This window comes from Lacerta agilis, chromosome 8 (assembly GCF_009819535.1).
Source record: "Lacerta agilis isolate rLacAgi1 chromosome 8, rLacAgi1.pri, whole genome shotgun sequence".
Taxonomy (NCBI): domain Eukaryota; kingdom Metazoa; phylum Chordata; class Lepidosauria; order Squamata; family Lacertidae; genus Lacerta; species Lacerta agilis.
The window spans coordinates 9657957-9680991 of NC_046319.1; the positions used below are offsets into that span (position 1 = coordinate 9657957).

Genomic DNA, 23035 nt, shown 5'->3' on the forward strand with positions numbered 1-23035 from the left:
GGGTTCGAGTCCTACGACTCGAGCAGGAGAAAATAAGCTTGCCCCTTCTTCCATGGGACAGGCCTTGAGATATCTGAAGACGGCTATCCCTCTCTTCTCTCAAGTCTCCTCTTTCTGAGGCTAAAATAAACCCAGCTCCCTCAACCGTTCCTCATCAGGCTTGGCTTCCAGACCCTTCACCATCCTGGTCGCCCTCCTCTGCGCACCTTCCCGCTTGTCAACATCCTTCTTAAATTGTGCTGCCCAGAACCGGACGCAGTATTCCAGGTGTGGTCTGACCAAGGCAGAATAGAGTGGTGATACCGTATTGGCTGGAATATAAGCCGCACTTTCCCCCCAAATTCCGACAGTGAAAAGTTAAAGCACGTCTTAAACCTTACAAAAATTGGCTTTTACAATATCGCTGTAAGATTTTCTTCTACGTTTGCCATTTATGGGTGTGAATGCCTGCGGAATTTTAAGAGCGTGGCTTATATTTGGGTATTGTGTTTTTTTTCCTCTCCCTATCCCCCCGAATTTTAAAGGTGCAGCTTATTTGCAGGTGCGGCTTATATCTGGGCCAATACAGTATTACTTCCCTTGGTCTGGACACTAGACTTCTGTGGATGCAACCCAGAATCTCCAACTCCCAGGACAGCAACCCAAGGCAGAGATGCCAGGGTGCCTCTTGTTGTTGTTGTTTAGTTGTGTCCGACTCTTCGTGACCCCATGGACCAAAGCACGCCAGGCACTCCTGTCTTCCACTGCCTCCCGCAGTTTGGTCAGACTCATGTTGGTAGCTTCGAGAACGCTGTCCAACCATCTCATCCTCTGTCGTCCCCTTCTCCTTGTGCCCTCCATCTTTCCCAACATCAGGGTCTTTTCCAGGGAGTCTTCTCTTCTCATGAGGTGGCCAAAGTACTGGAGCCTCAGCTTCAGGATCTGTCCTTCCAGTGAGCACTCAGGGCTGATTTCCATCAGAATGGATAGGTTTGATCTTCTTGCAGTCCATGGGACTCTCAAGAGTCTCCTCCAGCACCAGAATTCATAATACCCCACTCCAATGCAGCCTGGGCAAACAGGGGTACCCGTTGTCCGACCCACACAAAGGCCCCATTCAGATGCCCCATGTGCCACTCTGCCCCCATGACCTGGCAAGAGCTGCCCGCTCCTCCCTGCCTGCAGAGTCACCCCCAAAGAATGTGCCATGCCCCTGGATTCAAACGGCTCTTTCTAACGCCCTAACAATATTTTTTTTTCTCAAGGGGGATGAATGTTTGGGTGGAGGGAAATGGTAAGGGGTGGTTCTCTCTCACCAAAAAACAAAACAAAAAACCCTTGCCTTACTCTCTTCCTTGCCACAGCCACATGCAAATCTTTCATGGCAGGTTCTGCAAAAAAAATTTGGGGGGTGACCCAGATTGTTGCCTCCGGGGTTAGTATCACCCCGAGGATTAATCCAGCCGCTTTGAAGCTCTTAATTAAGTGCTGGAAACTCAGCTCTGGAAGGTGGGAGCAAAACAGCAGAGAAAAGTGCTTCCTCTGAGCATGCACAGAGTGCCGTTCCCGTTGTCAGGGACTAGGCGGCCAGCTTTTATCTCTTTTTGTTTCAGGGTATTCATATCCCACTGTTCTCCCCCTCCTGCATTTAATCCCCACAACAGCCCTGTGAGGAAGGTCAGGCAGAGAGGCAGGGGCACTGGCCCCCCAAGGTCACACCCAGTGAACTTCCTGGCCGAGTGGAGGGATTTGAACCCAGGTCCAATGCTGTAACTACTATGCAACATTGGCTCTCAGAGACATATGAGCATTTTGGGGGCTGTGGCCCCCTCTGAACAGGGGAAGGGATGAGGCAGCGGCCTGGGGCAAGCCTGCTGCCCCACCGGCCCAGGAGCAATGTCAAGGCTGAATCTGCCACAGCCCCACTCGTTTGGGGACGAGGCCTGGGAGATGGTCCGGAGCACACTTGAGGAGCCAGATATGGGCTTGGGAGGAGAAACCGTCTTGGTCCCAACTCCTGGAAAGGAGTTACAAAAGGAGTTACAAGCAGACCCATAGGAGGTGGGGTGGGGAGGTTAGGGAGGCCCCTTCCAAAACAAGGAAGAAGGATTTTAATTGCCTCCACAATCAGAAGCAGTAATACTTCGGAATGCCTGTTTCTGGGAATCACGGGGATTCCAGCTTCTTTCGCACCCGGGTCCCGCTTGCGGGCTTCCCGCAATGGGCATCTGGTTGGCCACTGTGAGAGCAGGACTCTGTGGAGTAGACGGGGCACACTGTCCTGATCCAGCAGGCTCTTCGCCGCTTCTGGTATGTCCCGGGTAGGACCTTAAGGTCCTCAAATAATAATTTGTTGGAGGTCCCGAGCCACAAGGATGCTAGGTTGGCTTCAACTAGGGCCAGGGCCTTCTCAGTACTGGCCCCGACTTGGTGGAACAGTCTGGCACAAGAGACCAGGGCCCTGCGGGATTTGGCATCTTTCCGCAGGGCCTGCAAGAAGGAGCTGTTCCACCTGGCCTTTGGGTTGGTTTCAGTTTAACCCTGATGTTTCGTTCTTCTGGTGTGATTGGTGGGCTACTTAAAAATGAGGCTGCAGTTTAGATTTAATTTTAAATTGTATTTTAATCTGTATTTTAATGAATCGTTTTATGTTTTTGTTGTGGTTTTATTGGTGTTAGCCGCCCTGAGCCGCCCGGTTAGATAAAAAATTATTATTATTATTATTTATTATTATTCTTAGCTTTACTGGCAGTAGCAACCAGCTACGCTCAACCGATGTGGAGCCTCCAGGCGCAGGCGCAGTCTACCTTCCAAATCCCTGTGAATCACAAGGGAGGGGGGGTGCTGCTACTGCACCCTGGGGCTGCTCCCTGTTGGAGCATCTGTTTGGCCACGGTGAGAACAAGACGCTTGGGCCGGATGAGATTTTTGGCCTGATCCGGCTGCCAGGCTCTTAAAGCAAGTTGAGCAGAGGAACAGAGAAACCCGGGCAAATATCCAGGCAGATTTATCCGCCTGCACCCTGTAGAGGCCTGGCCGGGCTTGGCAACCGTCACCCCCCACCCCCACCCCACCCCCGGCCCTGCAGTTGCTCCAGTCGTGTAAAAATCAGCCCCAAGTCTCTGATTCCTTTTAAGGAGCCCTGTGCTCAGTGCCTCGCCTCTCGCTCCCTGGGGCGGGTGAGCTGGAAAATCACTTTGAGTCGCAAAAGGAGAACAATAAAAGAGAGAGAGAGAGAGGTCTGCGGACTTCTTCCCGTTGGCTGAGTCAGCTTGGCTGGCCAAACCTCCCCTTCCCTCATTGCAAGAGTCCAAGGGGGGGGGGTAGAGATCGCCCATGGGATCATGACAGGGCACTCCTTAAACGCCCACCCGAAAATTCCCAGGCACCCAACTTGGAATCACGGGAAGCTGTCTTCTTCCACCGAGTCAGACCATTGGTCCACATGGCTCAATAACGTTGACTCTGGCTGGCAGCAGCTCCGCAGGGAGATTTCCAGCACTACCTGAGCTGAACCTGCAAAGCAGGCGCTCTAACCACTGGGCACCATTGCCCTCGCTCCACGACACCCCTCTCCCTGCCTCCGCGCCAGACAATTTCCAGCATGCAGCTAATTATTCCATGCCCCCCCAAGACAAAAAAAACAGCTTTCTTCTGACCGTAACAATGGCTTTGGGGAGGGGGAGAGGGCACAGCGGGGGACCCCAACTCAGCCCCCCCCCCCCGCAGCGTAGCCTCTGGCTTTCTTCACATGCAGGCTGCAATGCCCCATACGTGTTATAAGAATTCTAAGGTCCCAAATATAAAATAAACGTTCATATATGTACAAGGCAAACACATACAAAAGCATATAAACCATGTGTCTGAAATAGTACAGGAGAACAACCCTAAAGGCATTTTGACTCTCCCAAATTGACCTCAAACATTTCTCTGCAAGGAGGAAGGAAATTATTATCAATTATTTATTTATTTATTTATTTATTTATTTATTATTATTATTATTATTATTATTATTATTATTATTATTATTAGTACCCCGCCCATCTGGCTAGGTCCCCCAAGCCACTCTGGGCGGCTTCCAACAAATATTAAAATACATTAAAGCCTCTCCATTGACTTTTGCTTACCTGTCTTAAGGGTAAGCATTTGTGTATGAATAGGGTGAGCCTGTGACCTGAATTCGGGAATTAAGGCATTTACCATCACAAACGAATGGCCAGGTAAAGCAATCAGTGACCATTATCAGGTATCCTAGCAAACAGGATTTCTGCTGTAGACCAACTCCTTCTGTGATGTATGTATGATGTTTGGGGGGGGTGGTCTCTGGCTACAAGGTGGGCAACTTCAAAAGTCTATATAAGTCTATATAAGGGCTTGTTCTGTGTCCCTCCTGTATGTGGTGAGTGGGGACCCTGTTGCAACAGTTGAATAAAGACCAGGCTTACTAGCTGCTTTGCTTCTCAATATTCTCTGGTTGGCCTCTGTTATTTTCTCCTACCGATAGGGAACCCACTTAAGGACTCTATACGGGCTCTTGGATACCCCAAAAGGGGAAAGGAGCAGGTTTTTTCTATAAAAGTGGGTTAGGGATGAGCCACTTACTGAGCACAGAGTCGTCCTCCGGGATCTCTGCACCGGTCATGCTTGCAGGGGGAGGGAGCCCGACAGGAGGAGGAGATGGAAGGTCTGCAGAGAAGAGAAGAAAAGAAAAGAGAAGAGAAGAGAAGGAGGAGAGGGAAAACCAGTTTTGTTATTGAAAATTCTAGTGCCCAACTAAGAGTAACAGAAAAGGAAGGACACAGAAATTTGGAAGGAAGGATGGAGAGGTTTGGTTATTGAGACAGTTGAGCATGGAATAATATAGAATCATAGAATTTTAGAGTTGGAAGGGACCCCGAGGGTTGTTATAAGAATGTATAAATGTCAAATAGTGTATATAAATTATATGTTCCTAATTGTACAAGGGAAACACATACATATGTATATAAACCATGTGTCTGAAATAGTACAGGAGAATCATCCTGAAGTCATTTTGACTCTCCCAAATTGACCTCAAATATTTCTCTATCGGGAGGAAGGAAATAGGAAAGTCTCTCCATTGTCTTTTGCTTACCTGTCTTAAGGGTGTATTTGTGCATGAATAGGGTGAGCCTGGGACATGGGTGGAGCTGTGGTCTAAACCACAGAGCCTAGGGCTTGCCGATCAGAAGGTTGGCGGTTCGAATCCCCGCGACGGGGTGAGCTCCCATTGCTCCTGCCAACCTAGCAGTTCGAAAGCACATCAAAGTACAAGTAGATAAATAGGTACCGCTCCGGCGGGAAGGTAAACAGCATTTCTGTGCGCTGCTCTGGTTCACCAGAAGTGGCTTAGTCATGCTAGCCACATGACCCGGAAGCTGTCTGCGGACAAATGCCGGCTCCCTCGGCCTATAAAGCAAGATGAGCTCCGCAACCCCAGAGTCGTCTGCGACTGGACCTAACGGTCAGGGGTACCTTTACCTTTACCTTAGGGTGAGCCTGTATTTACCATCACAAACGGAAAGGCCAGGCTGTTCAGGTAAAGCAATCAGTGACCATTAACAGATATCCTGGCAAGCAGGATTTCTGCTGGAGACAGCCTCCTGCGATGTAATTCTGCTGTAGACCACCCCCTTCTGTGGTGTATGTATGATGTTTTTTTTGGGGGGTGGTCTTCGGCTACAGGGTGGGCAATTTCAAAAGTCTATATAGGGCCTTGTGCACCATTGTTCTGGGTCCCTCCTCCCTCCTGTGTGTGGTGTGTGTGAGGACCCTGTTGCAACAGTTGAATAAAGACCAGGCTTACTAGCTGCTTTGCTTCTCAATATTCTCTGGTTGGCCTCTGTTATTTTCTCCTACCGATAGGGAACCCACTTAAGGACTCTATACGGGCTCTTGAAGACCCCATAAGGGAAAAGGAGCAGGTTTTTTTTTTCTTATAACAGGGTCATCCAGTCCAACCCTGTGAAATGCTAAAATATGCAGCTGTCCCAGAGGGGGACTGAACCTGCAACCTTGGCATTATCAGCACCACGCTCTAACCAACTGAGGAAGGTAGGAAGGGCAGGAAAGTTTGGCTATTGAGACTGCTGAATGGCCAAACATCAATAGGAGGGAAGAAGAAGAAGAGAAGAAGAGTTTGGATTTGATATCCCGAAGGAGTCTCAAAGCGGCTAACATTCTCCTTTCCCTTCCTCCCCCACAACAAACACTCTGTGAGGTGAGTGGGGCTGAGAGACTACAGAGAAGTGTGACTAGCCCAAGGTAGCTGCATGTGGAGGAGCGGGGACGCGAACTCTGTTCCCCAGATTACAAGTCTACAGCTCTTAACCACTACACCACACCAGCTCTCAGAAGGAAGCAGACATACCAGGCAGGAAGTGGGGCCAAGATGAAAGGACCAGGCATGGGCTGACCGCTATCCCCTCACCTCTATGTCCTCCCAGGCATACCACTCACAACCCACCTGCCTCCCCCCACCCATCCAAAACGCCTCCATTGCCCCACCTGTTCAGCCAGGAGAGCTGTGGTCCTCCACACCTGTGGGGATGCTCTCTGCGCCCCCCCCCTCCCAAAATGGGTAATGACATCAGAAACAGTTGCACCCCTGCCTCCCAAAAGCCAACCAGACCAGAGGAGTTTATAACTGCAGGCGATGGGTAAGCACGGTTCAGCATAGCACATCTGGGGGAAAATGAGCTCCGCGCATCGTTTTGAATTTCCTCTGAATTCTGACGCAGGTTTGCAGGTTTGTGGGTGTGTCCGAGGGCTGTGTGGGGAAGGGAGCGTGAAACTGAGCATGGGCGTGTGTGCGGAGGTTTGTGCTTCCAACGCCCACACCCACCCACCAGATGTATCCCCCTGCCTTCAACCCCCCTCCATCTTGGCAACCCCCTTGGCTCCCAGAAAGGGGGCCGTAGCCCAAAACTTCCAAGGGACTCGCCCCACCAGATCCCGCCTCTCTTTGGAATGCCTGGGGGGGCAGGAGCAGAGATGGTCTGGGGTTTTCCCCCAACCAAGATGTCAAAAGGCTTGAAATAAAAATGCGTGCATGTGCAGGGACCCAAATTTTGCAGCAGGCCCAGGCAGCAGAGAAGAGACTGCACCCAACATACACTTTACACACCCACCCCGCTTTTGCAAGCAGGGATCTAGACCTCTCTCTCTCTCTCTCTCTCTCTCTCTCCCCCTCTCCCCCCTCGGCTTTTTAAAAAGTAATTTGTTTTCTCTTCTAAAAGCTTTGCTTACGGGATAAAAAACACAAATACAGCACGCACGCAACAGCCGCTGCCTTGTTTGTAAGGGGGCCCCATCGACTTGCACGCAAAACATCCTGTCGGCATCTCCTAGCTCAGAGGAAGCTCTGGCAGCAAGTGGTGTAGCGGGTGTGCCGGGGAGGGTTGTCGTCACTGCTGGCACTACTCAGAGTAGACCCACTGAAGCTAATGAGCGTGCATGACTTGGGTTCATTCGTTTCAGTTGGTCTGCTTCGAGGAGAACGTGACTGGATGAGCCCCAAAAGATTTAAAGCACTTCTCCCCCCAGGAAATGTATTTCCCCCCCCACCAAGAGAGCTACAGTTCCCAGCACCCACAAGATACTAAAATTCCCAGCACCCACAAGAAACTACAATTCCCAGCACCCACAAAAAAACTACAATTCCCAGATTTCTTATTTGGGTGTGTGTGCTTTAAATCCATGATGTGTATGCAGCCAGTGTTTGTTTTCCCCTCTGAAAGTCACTCCAAATTAGAACGTGACCATTTGTGTTGGGGGCCCTTGCACCCCAACATCTCCGCAGGGGGAATAAAGAGGGGAAGGCCATGCCCCCCACACCTTAGCTGCCTTATGCCAAGTCAAACAAACACTGCATCGAGCTCAATAACATCAACACTGGCTGGCAGCAACACTCTGGGTGTTTCAGGTATTTGCATCCTTACAGGGAGATGCTGCCAGAAATCGAACCCAGGGCCTTTCAGTCTTTTGGCAAAGGGAATAATCTCAGCACTCTCAGCCTTGCTCCTAAGCGGAGGGCCCTCCACAAGCCTCGTGCCAACCTAATTTGGCCTATTCCCTGTTGGTTGTCCTTAAAAAAAAAGGTTCAGGGACAGATAAAGTTGGATTCTGTTCCTTCTCTCCCAAGCTTCCAACTCCCACACTGAGAGGCAGTATGGCATAGCGGTTAGAGTGACGGACCAGGACCTGGGAGACCAAGGTTCAAATGCCCCCCCAACAACTCAGCCATGGAGCTCACTGATTGACCTTGACGACCAATCCCTGCCTCTCAGTCTAACCTACCTCACAGGGCTGTTGTGGGGATTAAATGGGGGGGAGGCCATGTACGCCACTCTTAAGATCCTCGGAGGAAAAGGTGGGATAGAACGGCAATAAATAAAGGAACCGGGAAGCTGGAAATGAGCACAGATGCTCTGGATAGTCGAAGTGGCTCCTCCCGAGATGCCGCTGGCGAGAGTGAGCTCCAGACGAGACAGGCGCCTGCCTTCCCAAAAAGCCTCCCCCACAGACGGATGGGCCTCTTGGGTCGGGAATGGGATGGGGCCGGCAGGGACTCATCTCGCCAGCGGCTCTGGAAACCGCCCCAGGCCTCTCCTGCCCACGGCTCAGGCAGGAATCCGGAACCAGACGCCCCTCCGCGGCACGACCGGGCACGCCGCAGGCTCTTGCCGGTTGTGCCAGCACAGACCAGATGCCCCCGAAGGGAGATGGATGCCAGAGGAGATGGAGAACAGAGGAAGAAGAGTCCTGATGGATCAGACCGGTCCAGCATCCCCTTCTCCAAGTGGCTCCCAGTTGCCCCTTACAGGAAACCAGCAAGAAGAAGAAGAGTTGGGATTTGATATCCCGCTTTTCACTACCCAAAGGAGTCTCAAAGCGGCTAACAATCTCCTTTCCCTTCCTCCCCCACAACAAACACTCTGTGAGGTGAGTGGGGCTGAGAGACTTCAAGAAGTGTAACTGGCCCAAGGTCACCCAGCAGCTGCATGTGGAGGAGCGGAGACACGAACCCGGTTCCCCAGATTACGAGTCTACTGCTCCTAACCACTATACCACACTGGCAAGCACGATTCGAGCACAATTTCACTGCCCCCTCGACACCTTTGTTGCCCATTGTACACCCTTTCGCTCAAAACACCTTTTGTGCGCATTTCCCGCCCAAAACGCACATCGTGCAATGCATCTGCTTCCCCCCAAATGCACCGTTGGGCGGGGGGGGGGCTGTATCCAACATCATTTGTCCGCTTACCCCCACAGATGGGCGGATCTGAACATTGCACCAAATCCAAAGGAAAGTTGCACCAGCGGTAGAACCTCAGCGCATGACCATCTCAACAAAGCTCAACAAAGTCACTCGCAACCTGCAATATTCATTCCCTCACGCCGCAACACCCCGCTAGGCGCTGGTAACTTGGAGCTTCATTAGACACAACCCCTTTATTCTGCATTTCCCCGGTAAAATGGGAGCTTTTGTTTGTATTATTTCAGAGCTAAAATCTCCACCAGAGAACTACAGGGTCCTCTAGCTCAGCAGGAATCACAGCGGAAGAATCCCTGACAGACAGCCATCCAACCTCTGTTTAAAAACCTCCAAGTCCACCACCTTCTGAGGCTGTCCTGTGGTCTAAGCCACTGAGCCTCTTGGGCTTGCCGATCAGAAGGTCGGCGGTTCGAATCCACGCAATGGAGTGAGCTCCCGTTGCTCTGCCCCAGCTCCTGCCAACCTAGCAGTTCGAAAGCACGCCAGTGCAAGTAGATACATATTTTCCGCTCCATAGGGCGCACCGGACCATAGGGCGCACCTCGTTTTTAGAGGAGGAAACAAAAAAACAAAACAAAAAAATCTGATTTTCCTCCTCTAAAAGCCCTGTTGTTGTTTTTTTGAGGATCAGCTAAAAGTTTTGCAGCTTTTTTGCAAAGGGAATAGCCCTGGTATTTTTGAGGATCAGCTAAAAGTTTTGCAGCTTTTTTGCAAAGGGAAAAACCCTGTTTTTTTGAGGATCAGCTAAGTTTTGCAGCTTTTTTGCAAAGGGGGAAAAGCAAAGCTCCTTTTGCAAAGGGGGAAAAGCAAAGAGGAAAAGCCCTGTTTTTATGGGGTTCAACTCACATTTCTGCAGCTTCTAAAGGAAAGGGAGCCTTTTCTACAGTTTCCAGACAGATAATCTAATCAGCCAGTCACATGTAGCTGGGGAAACAAACAATCTCCCTCTGCAGCACATTCAACAATGGAGGGCGGGGCTGAAAGGGAGCCGGGACTCTTATCTCTCCTGATCTCGATCTCTTGCTGATCAGCTGCTGACCGGGGTCCTTTCAACACTCCCTTTTCTCTTTGTAAAATAAAAAGCATGATCCTCTTTTGGCCCCTGGGCAATTCAGCTCCAGGGACCACCATTCACTCCATAAGACGCACAGATATTTCCCCTTACTTTTTAGGAGGGAAATGTGCGTCTTATGGAGCGAAAAATACGGTAAATAGGTACCGCTGCGGCGGGAAAGTAAACAATGTTTCCGTGCGCTCTGGTTTCCGTCACGGTGTTCCGTTGCGCCAGAAGCGGTTGAGTCCTGCTGGCCACAAGAGCCGGAAAGCTGTCTGTGGACAAACGGCGGCTCCCTTGGCCTGAAAGCGAGATGAGCGCTGCAACCTCATAGTCGCCTTTGACCGGACTTAACCGTCCAGGGGTTCTTTTTTATGACCGATACCTGCATTCTGACATTTGCAATCCAACTGATACCTGTACTCTGACCCACACGTATGTCCAGGGCCATCCAATTTGGTTGAGGGACCATTGCAAATTTCTCCCCCGCCCTGCCCACCCATGTATGAAGCTGTTGGGAGCCCTGTTACACCCAGCTCAGGACTTCCTGCAAACAATTGCATCCCAGGGTGCTGCCAGCTCTACGGGGTACTCTGTGGATTGAATCTGGAGACGTCTTGTTCGCCACCACTAGACCAAGACCCAACTGGCCCCTTACCTGTGGGGAAGAGAGGTTCGAAGGTGGGGAGAGGCTTGTCCGGGGAGACTGTTCCGCTGCCGTTCTCGCCACTTCCATACCCATCTGCAAGGAAAAGCAAGAATCACGACGTGAGGTTCATCTAGCCCAGCCCCTGAGGTTCATCTAGTCCAACCCCTTGCAATGCAGGAATCGCAGCAGAATTATTATTATTATTATTATTATTATTATTATTATTATTATTATTAGTTTATATACCGCCCTATACCCGGAGGTCTCAGGGCAGTTCACAGAAAAGATCACAACACATACAAACAGAATAAAAACAACAACCCATTAACACACACCTCAGAAAAGAGCCACATTTTAAAAGGGTATATAGGTTGTCAATCAGATCAACCAAAGGCCTGGTTAAAAAGGAACGTTTTTTGCCTGGCACCTAAAGGTGTATAATGAAGGCACCAGGCGAACTTCTCTGGTGAGAGCATTCCACAGACAGGGAGCCACAGCAGAGAAGGCCCCGTTCTCGTGTTGCCACCCTCCGGACCTCTCGAGGAGGCACACAAAGGAGGGTCTCAGAAGGAGATCTCAGGGTCTGGGTAGGTTCATATAGGAAGAGGCAGTCCTTGAGGTATTGCGGTCCTGAGACGTTTAAGGCTTTATAGGTCAAAACCAGCACTCTGAATTGGGCCCAGAAACTAATTGGTAGCCAGTGCAGTCGGACCAGGATCGGTGTAATGTGCTCAAACTATCTTGCTCCGGTGAGCAACTTGGCCGCTGAATTCTGCACTAGCTGAAGTCTCCGAGCCGTCTTCAGAGATGGAGAGTCCACCCCCTTCCGAGGGAATATTCTGAGTTCTGCTTAGAACCCTTGACCCGTGCTATTAGACAACATAGCGAGATCTACAGAGCAGTTCACAACTCAGTTGAGTATCAGTGGGTTTCATCTGCAGATGACACACTTTTGTTTATCACAAAACCTCTGTTGCAAACAATAAATACTTTTGGTCAAATTTCTGGCTACTCTATTAACTGGGTTAAATCGGAACTGGTGCCAATGGGCGAAAAGGTGCTAACACATTCATTAAAGAAATATCAGTTCTGCATTAGACTGTTGGGAGCCGCCCAAAGTGGCTGGGGAAACCCAGCCAGATGGGTGGGGTATAAATAATAAACTGTTGTTGTTGTTGTTAATTATTTGTTCAGTACTTAGGTATTTTAATTCTAAGAGATATAATCCAGTTAGTACCAGGTAATAGGGGCACACTGTTCCCTTAGACATTGACAGGTGGGAGTAATTAAACCTTACCCTTTGGGGAGGGGTTAATGTATTTTACTCCCATATTATATTCCAAAAGGAATCACAGTCCCTATTCCCAGAAAATATTCACAGAAAATAAGCTCATTATTAAAGAAATGCCTATGGGGTTCTTCAACTCCAAGATTATCATTATTAAAAACGCAATTAAACAAGAAGTATTAGGATGTATAAATACTAATGGGGGGGCAGGAGTTAAAATTGTCAGATGATAATATTATCCTAAACCACATGCTAACTATGTGTGGTTTGACAGTGGGTCAACAGAGATGGACTTTTCGTACCCTTACTTTTGCCAAAAGACTGATACTGATCCATTGGAAAGATAATACTATGCCCCCCTTTGATCAATAGATAGAAGATATGATAGAAGATATTTCTTGCAACATACAGATTGCTTTTAGACGTATGTTGTGAATGGATAAACATAATGATATTTGGAAATGCACTTTTTCTGTTTTTTCTCTCCTTCAATTTATTTCTCCACTGAAAATGAAACACTGAGAGCCTCCTCCTCCTCCACAAATTTGTCCAATCCTCTTTTAAAGCCGTTCAAGGTGGCAGCTGTCATTGCCTCCTGTGGGAGGGAGTTCCATGGGTTAACTCTGCAGTCTGTGAAGGACTTATATCTTGTCTGCCCTGAATCTTCAGACATGCAGCTTTGTGAAAAAAACGAGATTCGGACATTGTGGCAAGCCTCCGCCGTCCGTCCTTCGCATAGCCAAACGTGGTGCTTTGGAAGAGGTGGAAAGTTCCCCCGCCCAACCCTCACCTCCGGACGCCTCGTCCGCCAGCAGATCCTCGTCGTCGGAAAGCTCCGCGTACTTCCTCCAGCGCTGGCGCACGGCCTCCGATTCTGTGTCTTCAGGGAAGGAGGACTCATCCGACCGCTTGGAGGCGTGAGCCACCTGAGAGCAGGGAAAACAGAGCGGTTAGGTGGCGGAAGGATGCTGCTTTCGTCTCGAACGTGGGGCACCCACCTTCTCTCCCCCCTACCAAGATCCGTCCCACCAGCTGCCGTTCTAGCCTGGTTCAGATCCTCTGCAACTTGGCCTCTCTGCCACCCCAAGAGGGCCGGATTTCGGTTTGATGAGGCCCTAAGCTACTGGAGGTAATGGGGCCCTTTATATGTCCAGCTGTCCTTTGTCAACAACAAATTGTCGCCGTTTTTGTGTGTGCTGAATATATCCTCTAAGATAATTGATGGACCTAATAGGTATCTAAAGCCATTTGCACATAACAAAATATGTATTTTATCAAAGTAATTGTTGAACTGAAATACAATTAGTATATCAATAGTGAAATACAATTAAGAAGAAGTATATCAATAGTGAAATAATTATTAAGCTCTAACTTAAAATGATTTTTTATTCATAACAAAATAATGCAAACACATTGGCATTTGCCAAGAACGAAAGTTCCTTTAGTAGCGCAATTTACAAAGACTCATAATCTAGTATCTAGAAACCTGCTACAACATGAAATAATCATAGGTGTCAATATACGATGCAAACTACTGAAATATCAACAACCTCACATATGCTGATGACACAACCTTGATGGCAGAAAGTGAGGAGGAATTAATGAACCTTTTAATGAGGGTGGAAGAGGAGAGCGCAAAACATGGTCTGAAGCTCAACATCAAAAAAGCTAAGGTCATGGCCACTGGTCCCATCACCTCCTGGCAAATAGAAGGGGAAGAAATGGAGGCAGTGAGAGATTTTACTTTCTTGGGCTCCATGATCACTGCAGATGGTGACAACAGTCACGAAATTAAAAGACGCCTGCTTCTTGGGAAGAGAGCAATGACAAACCTAGACAGCATCTTAAAAAGCAGAGACATCAGCTTGCAGACAAAGCTCCATATAGTTAAAGCTATGGTTTTCCCAGTAGTGATGTATGGAAGTGAGAGCTGGACCATCAAGAAGGCTGATCGCCGAAGAATTGATGCTTTTGAATTATGGTGCTGGAGGAGACTCTTGAGAGTCCCATGGACTGCAAAAAGATCAAACCTATCCATTCTGAACGAAATCAGCCCTGAATCCATTCTGAACGAAATCACTGGAAGGACAGATCCTGAAGCTGAGGCTCCAATACTTTGGCCACCTCATGAGAAGAGAAAACTCCCTGGAAAAGATCCTGATGTTGGGAAAGATGGAGGGCACAAGGAGAAGGGGACGACAGAAAACCGAGGCACAAAGGGCGATCTGCAAATTTAACAGAGAAAATTTGAGGGGGGAAATAACATATACATGCAGCGGAAGCAGTTCAACTTCCGAGGCGCGTTCGAAAACAGAAGCATTTACAGCGTTCAAGTTCTGAAACGTTCGTCAACGGAGACATTTGAAAACCAAGGTACCACTGTACAGAAAAGCAGACTTTCCCAACTCTCACCTGGGAATTCCTGATTCTTTTCCCAGGCTCCCACACAGAGCTCCTCGTCACCCCCTGCCACCTCTCTGTGTATGACCTCATCAGCCCAGGATAGACTTCAAAAAAAGTTTAAAACAAAAAGAGCTAAGGGCAAAAAGGAAAACCCAAAACCAACAAAAAAGTGGGCTTTCCATCCAATATCTGCCAATTGTATATATATATACAGTAATAATACTTCAAATTAATCAGAACAGACACGACGGGATAACATTTGGGTATATCAAATGACATAGCTTCTTATCATGCATCACGGCAACTGGTGTTTAGAGGTATACTGCTTTTGATAGTGGAGGTTTGACATAATAAGAGCTTGCTGGATCAGGCCAAGGGGCACTGTCTAGTCCAGCCTCCTCGTCTCACAGCAGCCCACCAGGAACCTCAAAAGGAACCCTCTGAGCAGAGCAGCAACCTGGGAAACCCCCAAACTGACATTAAAAGGTATACTGCCATGGATAGTGGAGGCACGACATGAGAAGAGCCCCGTGGACAAATCAAGCCGAAGGCCCGTTCTGATCCAGGCTGCGGGGAATGAAGGTACAGCAGAGACAGAACGGGCGGCGCCAGGATGCCAGGATCCTCCTTGGGCGATGCTTGAAGTCAAGGAGCCGAGCTGAGGGTGCTCGAGTCCCCTGGAAGAACAAACTGGCGAACAGCCAGGCCATTTGGGATAGGCTTTGATAAGCAGCAGAGAATCAAGGAGCTGCTACAGGCAGGAAAGTGGAATGCAGGGCCCAACGGTGCGCCTGTTTGTGTGCTACATCCCATGCACAGCGAGCTCACACTGAACAACAGCAGAGTGGTGTAGCGGTTAGAGCATGGGTAGGCAAACTAAGGCCTGGGGGCCAGATCCGGCACAATTGCCTTCTAAATCCAGCCTGCAGATGGTCCGGGAATCAGCGTGTTTTTACATGAGTAGAATGTGTCCTTTTATTTATTTATTTTAATCAATCAATAGAATTTATTCGACCGTCAGTCAGTACGCAATCATTATCCATACAAAAATTAAAACGACTGAACATCTCAAGGAGCTTCACACTAAAACATACAATGAGAAGTAGATTATACATTTAGACCCATGTCAAGACTGTCGATTTTAACCTTGCGGCGTTTAAGGGTCCAAAAAAAGAAATTTGGCCACCAAGAAAATTGTGGAACCAGTAAAATTGTTCAACGAAAACAAGACCTATCTTTCTCTGTCTACTAGGCTAAGATGGCCTAGGAGTGGAGCTGTAAGTTTTTGTGCATAAAATGGGCAGGTCAAAAGGATATGTTCAGTTGACTCAACCGCTCCCAGGGCTCTGGGTTATTTGTGGGGCCTGCCTGGTGTTTTTACATGAGTAGAATGTGTTCTTTTATTTAAAATGCATCTCTGGGTTATTTGTGGGGCATAGGAATTCGTTCATTTCCCCCCCAAAAAAAATATAGTCTGGCCCCCCAAAAGGTCTGAGGGATAGTGTACCGGCCCCCTGCTGAAAACGTTTGCTGACCCCTGGGTTAGAGTTTCAGACCAGGACCTGGGAGAGTCCCGGGTTTGAATCACCCACTCACTCGGGTCATGACGCTCGCTGGGCATGGCTGTGGGCAAGCCGCTGCCTCTCAGCCTAACCTACCTCGCAGGGCTGTTGTGGGGATAGAACGAGGAGCGGGAAGAAGCACGCACGCCGTCTTGAGCTCCTCGGAGGAAAGGAGGTGGAACGTGCATGCAAAAAATTAAAAAAGATTTAAGTAAATACAGTGGTGCCTCGGTTTTGGAACGTAATCCGTTCCGGAAGACTGTTCGAGTTCCGAAACGTTTGAAAACCGAAAACTCAATAGCTGATAGCTAGGCCTCTGGATCTTGCACTCAGCGGAAGCTGTGTGGTATGTTCGACTTCTGAGGCGCGTTCGAAAACTGAAGCATTTCCCTCAGGGTTTACAGCGTTCGAAAACCGAAACATTCGTCTTCCAAGACGTTCGGAAACTGAGGTACCACTGTCGGAGCAGGAAGTTAGCTGTCGCCCCAGGGCACCGCAGAACAACTCTGCGTTTCTCCAAATCGTCCTCCTTCATTGATTAAAAAGACTGATCGCCCTCACTCTTTGCCAGTACAAGATCCCAGGGGGCCGGTTACGGGGTGCAAAAATAAAAGCATCCGGCTGAGCCGTTAATATAAACTCTCGGTGCCCGCTGGAACGTGGCGTGAGGCAAAGAGAAGGCAGCTTGGACTCCAGAAGGGGGAGTAGCTTAAAATGCAACGATCGAGCTGGCAAAAAGCCCTTCAAATTAGTATTATGAATAAATTTATGTAACACCCCTTCATCCCATGACTACAGGGTGGTTTGCAACGTGCCAGGACAGATAAAGGAAGCCTTAACCCGTTGCCGGAATCAGAGCGGCAAGAGGCACCTGTAAACATAGCAGCGGCCATGGATAAAGCATTGTTATTAATCCCGCTTGTGGGTTTTCTACAGGTTGGCCACTGTGAGAACAGGATGCAGGGACTGGATGGGCCCCCTTTGGCCTCATTCAGCAGCCTGTTCTTAGGTTCTTATCACCATTTCCCAGCAAAAATCTCCTGGAAAAATTGGGGGGGGGGCACCAGTTTTTTTCCAATGCCGTTTTTTTTCTGGAAAAATTGGAAAACAACAGTTTAATAAAGCCAGTTGACCTACGTCTTGCTTGGGTTCTCCAAGATGTGGACCCTTATATAACTCTACAGGTTGCTAGATTCCTAACAGCCGTCATCTTGCACAAGAGACAAAATGGGATGTCAGCCGATTACTGATGATTAGATATGTTTTTCAAAAATAGAATTAGACATTGTTTTTAGTTTTGGGTGCCTAAATTTTAACTTTAATTCTTTTTATATATGTTTTATCGAAGTGATAATATTGGTCCCTGTGAGTTGTGTTATTATATCCGCGGCCTGTATTGGGTTATCGTTTTATTTGATTTTATCTGATTTTTGATTGACTGCTTGTTTTGTATTGTATGATTGTATTGTATGACGGGCGCAAATGCCGAATAAACACCTATCTAAACAGTTTAATATAGTTTAAATATTCCACACACACACGCACCCAAATTTTTCTGGGGGAAAATGGCTTTCGGGGAAAAACCAGGGGGGAATCTGGGGTCGCCCCCCCATTTTTCCAGTTTTTTCCAGGCCTTCCCAGATACTACTGGCCCAGAGATGGAAAGAAGACTAAGTCCCGACCAGAGACGAATGGTTGAAGAAAAAAACAGGAAGAGAAGAATTTTAAGGTGTGGGAGAAATTTATATTTAAGAGAACACTGTAAACGACTAAAAACTTTGGCAGGTAACACTTGAAAAGTATAAAATTTATGGTAAAAATGGGTTAGTTAAGAAAAACAGAGAAAATAAGAGAAGCAGTTGAAAAAAGATTGATAGAGGTAACCATGGAAGGTCGGAGGGGAGTCGAAAGATTCAGGGAATCCTAAATGATAGTGTTGGTGTTTAATGTTTGAATGTCAATTCGTCGTAACGTAAAACCTAATAAAAAAGATTTGACTAAAAAGTCTCCAAGGAGAAACTAGAATTTGCCCCCAAGTTTGACGCTACCTGTGCAGGGCTCAACAGAGACCAGGGCTTCCTCTCCCACAACTACGAGTGTAAGATTTTGCTAGGGAAACGGCAGCCTTCCCAGTTTCCTGCTGTTCCGTGCAGCCTCTGGGCTTATTCTGTACACATCGGATCTTCGCACGGGAATGTGAGAGGCTGCGTTGCTCTCCTTTTCCTGGACTTCTGACTCCACTGTTTACAATTTCTCCCTCTCTCTAAATATATTTATATATCGGCCAACTGAGGATACCCTTCCATGCATCTCTCGAAGTGGCTCTCGTTGCACAAAAGCTCTTCCCGTAACAAATCTGCTCTGTATCGAAGGTTGCTGCGAGGCGCCCGGTTCAGGTTTTTGCTGCTGCGACAGGCTCAGCATGGCTGCTTCTCTTGGCAGTTTTCTGAGTCACCCGGGAGGCCAGGAAGCAGATTGGTCCAAGGAGGGCTGTTCAGGTTGAGCAAACACAGATAAGAGGGGAAGCCTCTCCACGAGTCTGTTTATTCGATTACAAATGGCACATTCCTGAAAGCTGGTTTTCCTATCACCTTTCTGGACAGAATAGATGGAAATATCACCAGCCAAACTGTGCAAGTGGGGATTCCCTCTGACTCTATTTTCATTATGACTCAAGTTTCTAGTCCTTATGACCGGGATAAACCTTGAAGGCATCACAGCGTTGCCTGATCAAATATCAGGGGCCACCGGAGGGCTGGATGGAGCCCAGAGCAGCCAGGTCATAGAACCACAAGATCATAGAACTGGAAGGGAACCCTGAGGGTCATTTAGTCCAACCCCCTGCAACGCAGGAGCCACAGCTAAAGAATTCCAGCCAATCTGTTTAAAAAAACCTACAATGAAGGAGAGTTTTCTGGCTTCTGAAGGAGTCCAGCTCTTTCTGGCAGAAGTTCTGCGTAGCTCTGCCGCACCTCCCTCATGAGGACTAGAAGCACAGCCAAAAGCATGCAGAATAGGAAGCTGCAAATTTCCACCACTCAAGAAAGCCGCTGCTGCTGCGTTTCACTAGAGGACCGGAGGAGTTTTATTTTGCGCGGAAAACAAAATATACCTTCGGGGAATAAAGGGGCTAAGGTTGAGAACACGTCTGGCACAAAATGGGAGTTGTTATGGTTCCACCACCCCCACCCCCGAAAAAAGCACTGCAGGGGCCACATCCATCGCTCGCTCTCATCCCAGCGCCGACGCTGCTGGGCTTCAGAAACCCAGCGAGTCAGCCCTGTGGCGGGTCATGCGGCCCCGTAATGTGTGCGTGCGCATGTCGGGTCTGTTACGCAAGGCCGCGCATCTGCAGAGCAGCTCAGGGAAGTGGCGAGAGTTCACGTCCACCGCAGGCCAAAAGCGGCGTCGCAGCAGCCACACGGCTGGAGGGCCAACTGGCCCCTGTCCACTGCGCACACAGGAGAGCCCCTTCCACCTCCGGCCAGCAACCCCCCCCCCTTTGCTCCTGCAGCTGCAACAAACTCCTGGCAAGAACCTCCCCGACATTGCTGAGCAGCGGAGTCATCTCCGAGGAAGGGGGAGACGACAGAGGGGTGGTGAGCTCATCTCCCCATCACTTGCCTCCCACGGCAGTCCGAGGCCTTGCTAACCTCCAGGCCAGGAAGGAAGGAAGGGGCTTGCTCTTCCCACCCCCACCCCCCTCCTCTGGGGCCAGAGGCTGAAAGCTGACCACCGCTGCTACCTCTGACCCCTGCAGGGACACGGAGCATCTCGCTCGATGTGGTAGGCTAGGGACAGAGGCTCAGGGATGTCGGCTCTCTCGAACGCCCATTTCCTCCGCTTTTATTTTCTATTGTTTTTACAAATATAAAGTTAGAACAATCCAAACACATATTCGTAAATGGAGATTACTCTGCATCTCAAGGCTTCCCCCAACCCCGTCCATGGGTCTTGATCTCAACATTAAAATCTGCGTATTATTACCTAATCCATATTTTACATCTATCCAAATTATCCATAACATTTGAGATTAAACAAAATAAAAGTTTGTTCTTGGTATGAGCTTCCGTGTGCAATGCATGCACACTTCTTCAGACACGAAAGCTCATACCAAGAACAAACTTAGTTGGTCTCGTAAGGTGCTACTGGAAGGATTTTTTTTAAAAAAAATTATTTTGTTTTGACTACGGCAGACCAACCCGGCTGCCTACCTGTATTTGAAATTAAAATCCTGCTAATGTTTCCATCTGCTTACGGTGCTCTCCGAAATAAACCCTAATGTTTTTCCCATTCTTTTTTTAAAAGTTTTTGTCTTCTTGGTTCCTGAGCTTCCCAGTCAGCTTTGCGATTTCGGCATATTCCACCAGTTTAACTCTCTGGGAAGAAGAAGAAGAAGAAGAAGAAGAAGAAGAAGAAGAAGAAGAAGAAGAGGAGTTTGGATTTGATATCCCGCTTTATCACTACCCTAAGGAGTCTCAAAGCGGCTAACATTCTCCTTCTCCCTTCCTCCCCCACAACAAACACTCTTTGAGGTGAGTGGGGCTGAGAGACTTCAGAGAAGTGTGACTAGCCCAAGGTAGCTGCATGTGGAGGAGCGGGGACGCGAACCCAGTTCACCAGATTACGAGTCTACCGCTCTTACCCACTACACCACACTGGCTCTCCATGACTGGGAGGGACTTTGTTTTCTTTGCATCCCTGGGCTAATAGCATCCGAGCAGCTGTTGTCCCACACTGATTTCCTCCGCTTTCAAAGCCATCCCAAGTTGGTGGCCATCCCTGGCTCTCAAGTCAAACGGCATTCAGAAGCACCGCTGCCTCCAAAACCATGGAGGCAGAGCGTCGCTACTTGCCCTCGAGAGCCAATCCGCTTTTAAAGTCATCTGAGTTGGCAGTCTCCTGCGGAGGAGAGTTCCACAGTTTAACGCTGCGCTGCGCGATGGAGGACTTCCTTTTAACTTCCCTGAATCTCCCCGATTTCTAGCATCGTGAAAGAGGGAGGGGAAAGCTCTTCCCTCGCCACTCTCTCTATGCCTTCAAACCTGCCAACATTTCTCTGGCGAAAATACAGACACCCTATTCCAGAATAATAATAATAATAATAATAATAATAATAATAATAATAATAATAATAATTTTATTATTTCTACCCCACCCATCTGACTGGATTGTCCCAGCCACTCTGGGCAGCTTCTAACATATATAAAAGCATAATAAAACATTAATTTTTTCCCCTATACAGGGCTGCCTTCAGATGTCTTCTAAAGGTTGCATAGTTAGAAGAAGAAGAAGAGTTTGGATTTGATATCCCGCTTTATCACTACCCGAAGGAGTCTCAAAGCGGCTAACATTCTCCTTTCCCTTCCTGCCCCACAACAAACACTCTGTGAGGTGAGTGGGGCTGAGAGACTTCAGAGAAGTGTGACTAGCCCAAGGTCACCCAGCAGCTGCGTGTGGAGGAGCGGAGACGCGAACCCGGTTCCCCAGATTACGAGTCTACCACTCTTAACCACTACACCACACTGGCTCTCCGCTTGGCTGGGGGGGGGGGGTCATGTAACTCCAACATTTCTCCAATGGATATAGGGACATCCTAAGGAAAAGTGGGACTCAGCGCTTCCACCACAGGGGATATCTGCACATCTCACTCTGTTTCCCAAGATCCTCTGCGGTGATCTTGGGGTGGGGTGGGGGATCGCCGATGCTCCCCCCCCCGCCTCTCCTTCGCCCTTCCGCCAGCCCCCTGCAAACAGTGCCCTCCCTGCTCAGGTGGGAAAAAAGCCTGCCTGGGCCCCGTCCTTGGCAGCAGAGGCGTCCGAGGGCAGCAGACCACGCCAGGAATTCAACGCGGCAGCAATTTCGCCCCCTGTACAAACACGGCAGGGCGCATTATTGAAGGCTGGGCGGTCCCGGGACAATGGCTACAGCCGGAGACATAAAAGGGGGTTTAGCCGGGCCGGGCTGCCTGAAAGGGCGTGAAAAGGCAAGAGGGGAAACAGGAGCTGGCAGGCCGTGCCGGCGGCAAATGCCAGCAGGGCACCATGCCAGTGGCGGGAGATGAGCCAGGCAGTGCGGGCTCTCTGCAAGGAGGCCTGCTTCTCCCGTGGGGTTTGCGTGGCCTGTGCCAGGCTAAGGCTGGCCAGAAAGCAGCCTCGGCGCCGATCAGAGGGCTCTTGGCACAAAGGGGTGCCACCCATTCATCCTGGTGGTACAGGCAAGGCATGCCAACCAGGGAGCAAAAAAAAAGGAAAGTTTGGCTAACCAGGAGAAAGAACTCTCCTTCAGCAGAGTAGCCCTCTGTTAGGGATCCTTGAGCTGGGAGTCTTTAGCACTGAGTGGGGTTGGACTAGATGACTCTTGGGGTCCCCTCCAACTCAACCACCCCGTGTTTCTGTGAAAAGCACTGGGCAAAGCAGTGGGAGAGGAATTAAAAAGAAGCTAATCAAAATCTCTCTTGAGCCGCAAACAAAACAAACTTTATTTATTTGCATAGCCCACAGGCCGTTGCATCAGAAAGGCACATATTACAGATACTGATAAAAACCATATATAACCAATAAAATGAGCTGAATCGGGATTCGGCACAATTAAAACAAGAATAAATGAGATCTTAATTATGAGGGGGCACTGTTATTCAGCTGGCAGCCCTCAATTTCATAGCCCTCTGTGAAAAGCACTGGGCAAAGCAGTGGGAGAGGAATTAAGAAGCTAATCAAAATCTCTCTTGAGCCGTGTAGTGGAAACTCGCGGAAGATCTTTGTAATCACGAGGAGTCAGGTTACATGTCCTATTCCCTTTTCCT

General features: G+C 48.9%; 1 protein-coding gene across 1 annotated transcript in view; it reads right to left on the reverse strand.

Moving 5' to 3' along the window:
* HSPG2 (heparan sulfate proteoglycan 2) overlaps nt 1–23035 on the reverse strand; it is a 216363-nt gene that overhangs the window by 152360 nt on the left and 40968 nt on the right. Inside the window, exons 2-4 of the mRNA XM_033159394.1 lie at nt 13056–13191; nt 10987–11070; nt 4582–4665 (exon numbers count right to left, since the gene is read on the reverse strand). Of these exons, the coding sequence (XP_033015285.1) occupies nt 4582–4665; nt 10987–11070; nt 13056–13191 (304 nt within the window). The remainder of the gene's footprint in view (nt 1–4581; nt 4666–10986; nt 11071–13055; nt 13192–23035) is intronic.